The sequence below is a fragment of the Rhincodon typus genome, chromosome 15 (genome assembly GCF_021869965.1).
Source record: "Rhincodon typus isolate 14 chromosome 15, sRhiTyp1.1, whole genome shotgun sequence".
NCBI lineage: Eukaryota > Metazoa > Chordata > Chondrichthyes > Orectolobiformes > Rhincodontidae > Rhincodon > Rhincodon typus.
This window is the reverse complement of record NC_063346.1, coordinates 13,882,184-13,886,073: the sequence shown is the minus strand read 5'-3', so window position 1 is coordinate 13,886,073 and position 3,890 is coordinate 13,882,184. Positions and strand designations below refer to the sequence as shown.

The 3,890-nt window shown below is 36.3% G+C and overlaps 1 protein-coding gene across 1 annotated transcript in view; it reads right to left on the bottom strand.

Annotated features, from left to right (window-relative positions):
* Positions 1-302: 302 nt before the first annotated feature.
* Positions 303-3,890, bottom strand: part of cenpn (centromere protein N) — an 18,287-nt gene continuing 14,699 nt past the window's right edge. Inside the window, exon 11 of the mRNA XM_048606018.1 lies at positions 303-3,167. Coding sequence (XP_048461975.1) covers positions 3,055-3,167 — 113 coding nt within the window. The 3' untranslated portion in view covers positions 303-3,054. The remainder of the gene's footprint in view (positions 3,168-3,890) is intronic.

Sequence of the window (3,890 nt, the reverse complement as noted above, 5' to 3'; positions counted from 1 at the left end):
GAGTTAAAGTTTCAGGTCCAGTGACCCTTCCTCAGAACAATTATAGCCTGGCTCCAATCCATCGTCACTGCCAGCATCCAAGTGCATTTTCATACTTCAAGTATCTCGTCTCCTTATGGTACTGAGATATACCATCTGTCACAACATATTTGGTTTAAGCACTAAATGTGTGGTACAACTTCAGCCTTATTTGCAAGGAAGTCAATTTTATGTAGATATAGCAAGTTTGGATTATGCTGTAAAAATACAGAGCGTGCATTCTTAGATAAGTTGCATGTAAATCACTAGCAGCTTACCACCCATCAAATTCAATGGCAGTTATTATTAGCAACATATGCTAGGTTTGCCGGTAAGGCAAGCATGCACATTCTATAAACATAGAAAAAGATTACAAGCACTCGATCTTTAAATTTGAACACCAAAACAAAGTAAAGCTCCAAGTAACTACAAAAATTTATTACATTTACATAAATAAAACTATTAAACAACTTTATGTTGTGCAAATGAATGTCAATAGTTTTCCAACAATAGTTTAAAGAACAGTCAGGGCTGGATTCCTAATATTGCAACAAGACTGGACCAATTCATCCCCACCAACTATTAGTTATACTGAAATTTCATTTGCACTGCATGTAGAAAAGCTTTAATGATGAGTTGTTGTAATATTTGTCTAGTTAGACCTTCATCAGGAGCTTATCAAAAATCAGGTTTATAAATCAAGTAATTGAGACACATGGACCTTTAAAGCTGGGTGCAATTCCCTAGTCTGTGCAAAGTTGTAATTTGAGTTAGGATAATACAATTAGCTTCCATTCCCAAAAATCTGAAAAGGAAAACTGGTTAAGATTTTTTATCACTGATATTCAGATAGCAATGTGTGGACTGTCAGGCTCAGCTGTTATATTTCAAAACTGAATAGCTGGATGTTCACTGCTGATTCATACAAAAATACATGGACTTCAAATGACTGGCCACAGAACAAATGTTCATAAACTCCAACTATCTGCATTGCTCCACGTTGACCCGAGGTCACACATTGCAAGAGCTCACCACGTCGTTTCAGTTGGAGGGATTTCTTCAAGGAAGACAACTGGAAAACTACAAACTTAAATGCCATTCATTGGATGTGCAGATCCAGAAGCTTTTAGTCATTATGTTGTAATGAGTTATTTTTAACTAGACACAAAAGACTAAGCCCAATGCAAGATCTCGGATAAACAAGTGGAAATGATAAGCTTTATGGGATAAGTACAAGTGAATATAAATAAAACAAAAACACTTATGTTTCCTCACCAAGACATTTTAAGCAAAGCCTGGGTTAAAAATGGAAGTGGAGGTGTACCACTTTATCATCTCACTCTTGGCTCTCCCCAAAATGAAACTTTATTCACATGCGTTCCTTAGAAAGGAAAGGAAAGGAAAGGGGAATGACCCTTCCAGCAGCATAATGTTGATTGCACCTTTCGTTGGAGGTATAGTCTTGATAGAGCAAGCTGCTAAATTCTCATTATTTCCGTGGCAAAAAGGAGAATTATTATTTGCATGAAATACAACTTGGCAAATGGGAGTGAAATTTGACTTACATTAAGTTAATTCTAAATGATACTCAAAGTAGGGATTTAACCAAAAGCTCACTTAACATTCTGACTTAAACGTGGTATATGGTTAAAAAAAAGATTCACTTCTGGGAAACTGGTTTTCTTGCCAATTAAGGAATAAGTGGATTTTGTTTCAAAAGATCTACAACCAAATATTGCAAGAGCATATTCAGCATGTTCTTAAACCTAGTGGCTGCTCCATTCTTCCAGGTGCAGATTTGAAAGAGATTTACTAAACATTAGATTACAACCTATGTAAATACAGGAATCCTGACAGTATGCAATTGGAAGACCCACATTGAACCATTTTCACATCTAACCCACTAACCTGGGCTTAAAATAAAGTCAAATTCAATGTAATGAAGCTTTAATTGGCTATCCCAAAATTTAGAGTGGAACATTGTCCAGTTATGCTGGTTGGCACATTATCACCACTTGAAATTTCCACATGTTGCAGTATAGAAGGGATGTTTGAGATAGAAATCAGTTTGTCATTCTCTTATTGATTAAGTAATCTTTTAGTAATCATGAAGACAAACAGTAGAAGCAGCAAAATAGAAACAAATTTCAGTAGCTTCGGGAAGGGAAGAACATTTTCCAAAAGTACAAACATAGCAGTTTTAATGAAGTAATTAGTTAAATATCTAAATTAAAACACCTTTTGCATTTTTTTTTTAAAAAGATGCAAGCCCAGATGCTACAGAAATATTTATTTGAAGCCAGCATCTGAAAGGGAAATTTTCATGGCGTAATGTACCAACTTTCTGAAAAGTGTAATGGCACAACCATATCATCACTTGCAAACCAAAATTGCATGACATAGCAGTGTTTTAGTCTATAGGCAGCTCCCACACAAAAACACACTCAAAACGACTTGTAACAATTCACGTTATAGCAAGAACATGAACTTGGAGTGGGCTGTAGGGTGTAGCTGGGCGGAAAGACATCATGGGGCGGGGAGGGGGGAGTTTGTTTAATCAAAGTTGTTAACCACCTATTTAGCACGTTGAACGGTCATAGTTCTAAAGGTTGCCAAATTCTTTCACACATCTAGACTGATGCTGTTATGCACTTGTGGATCTATGATTGGCATTACCAAATCTAACACTGAAAGGGGTATCACGGTCCTGCTCAATTTCCCCATTCCTGTACATGGGGAACCCAAAAAGCATAAAACAAAATGACTTTCAAATATATAAATTTCCTATTCTTGCAAGAGGCATTATGTCAAAAGGATATACATTTTTAAACTTTGAAAAGACAAGAATACATGAATAGCTTCTGATAAAGTGAAGATTAATTTCAGGAAGTAACATTAACAATGCCACATTCACATTGTGCAAAAAAATTTGTCAACAGACATGGGTAAATTTAAAGCTTCATTACAGAATAGATGAGGCCAGAGTTTTCCATAGGAAACATACAAGTATTTACAGAATGTCCTTGGACTACAAAGTTAAGGGCCTGGTGTATTTGGCCCAGGTGTCCTTTTATCCGTTATTTTGAAATAATTCTTCCCTTTTTCTGGTATGCTGCTGAACATGGTTGAAATGGGAACATCAGCAATTCCTGAAACAAAGTGCCATGGTTATATAACAGAAGTCTGCCGCAAGTCTTCCATCAAACGCGAACTTCAGACATTCTATAAATTTTTGCCCAGTTACCTCTAATCTGAAAAGGTGCAGAGCAAACTACAAGCAAGCATTTTATCAATTTAAAAATCTTGGAGGTTTTCATTACCAACAAGTAGTGAATAAACTAAAATCAGCAGAGTATTAACACAAAAACCACTCCTTAAAAGCAGACAGTATCTCTTGCAAGCAATCCAGAAATTTAGATCCTGTAAGTGCATCCCCAGCCTTACAAAAAAAAAAAAGACTGCGTACAGTTCTGGGTGCCACACTTCAGAAAGAGTACAAACAGAAGAGATTTTGAAGGATGTTTCTGGGGTTGAAAGACCTCAGTTTGGAAAATAGACTGGAGAAATTGGGAATATTTTCCTTGAAGAGGAGAAGGCCAAGATGAGATTTGATAGAAGTTTTCAAAAAAAAAAATCAGAAGGGATTTGGACAGAGGCAGTGAGAACTGTTGCCATCTGTAAAGAGATCAAGGAAGAAAGGGCAAAAATTTAAAGTAATTTACAAAAGAAGCACATGTGAAGAGAGGAAAAAAAACTTCCACAAAGTGAGCAGTCAGGATCTGAAAAGCACTGCTTTGGAATGTGGTGGATGCATCAAAAGGACAGGAGTTAATCAGGTGCATTGAAATATTGTATAGATTTATGGGGGGGGG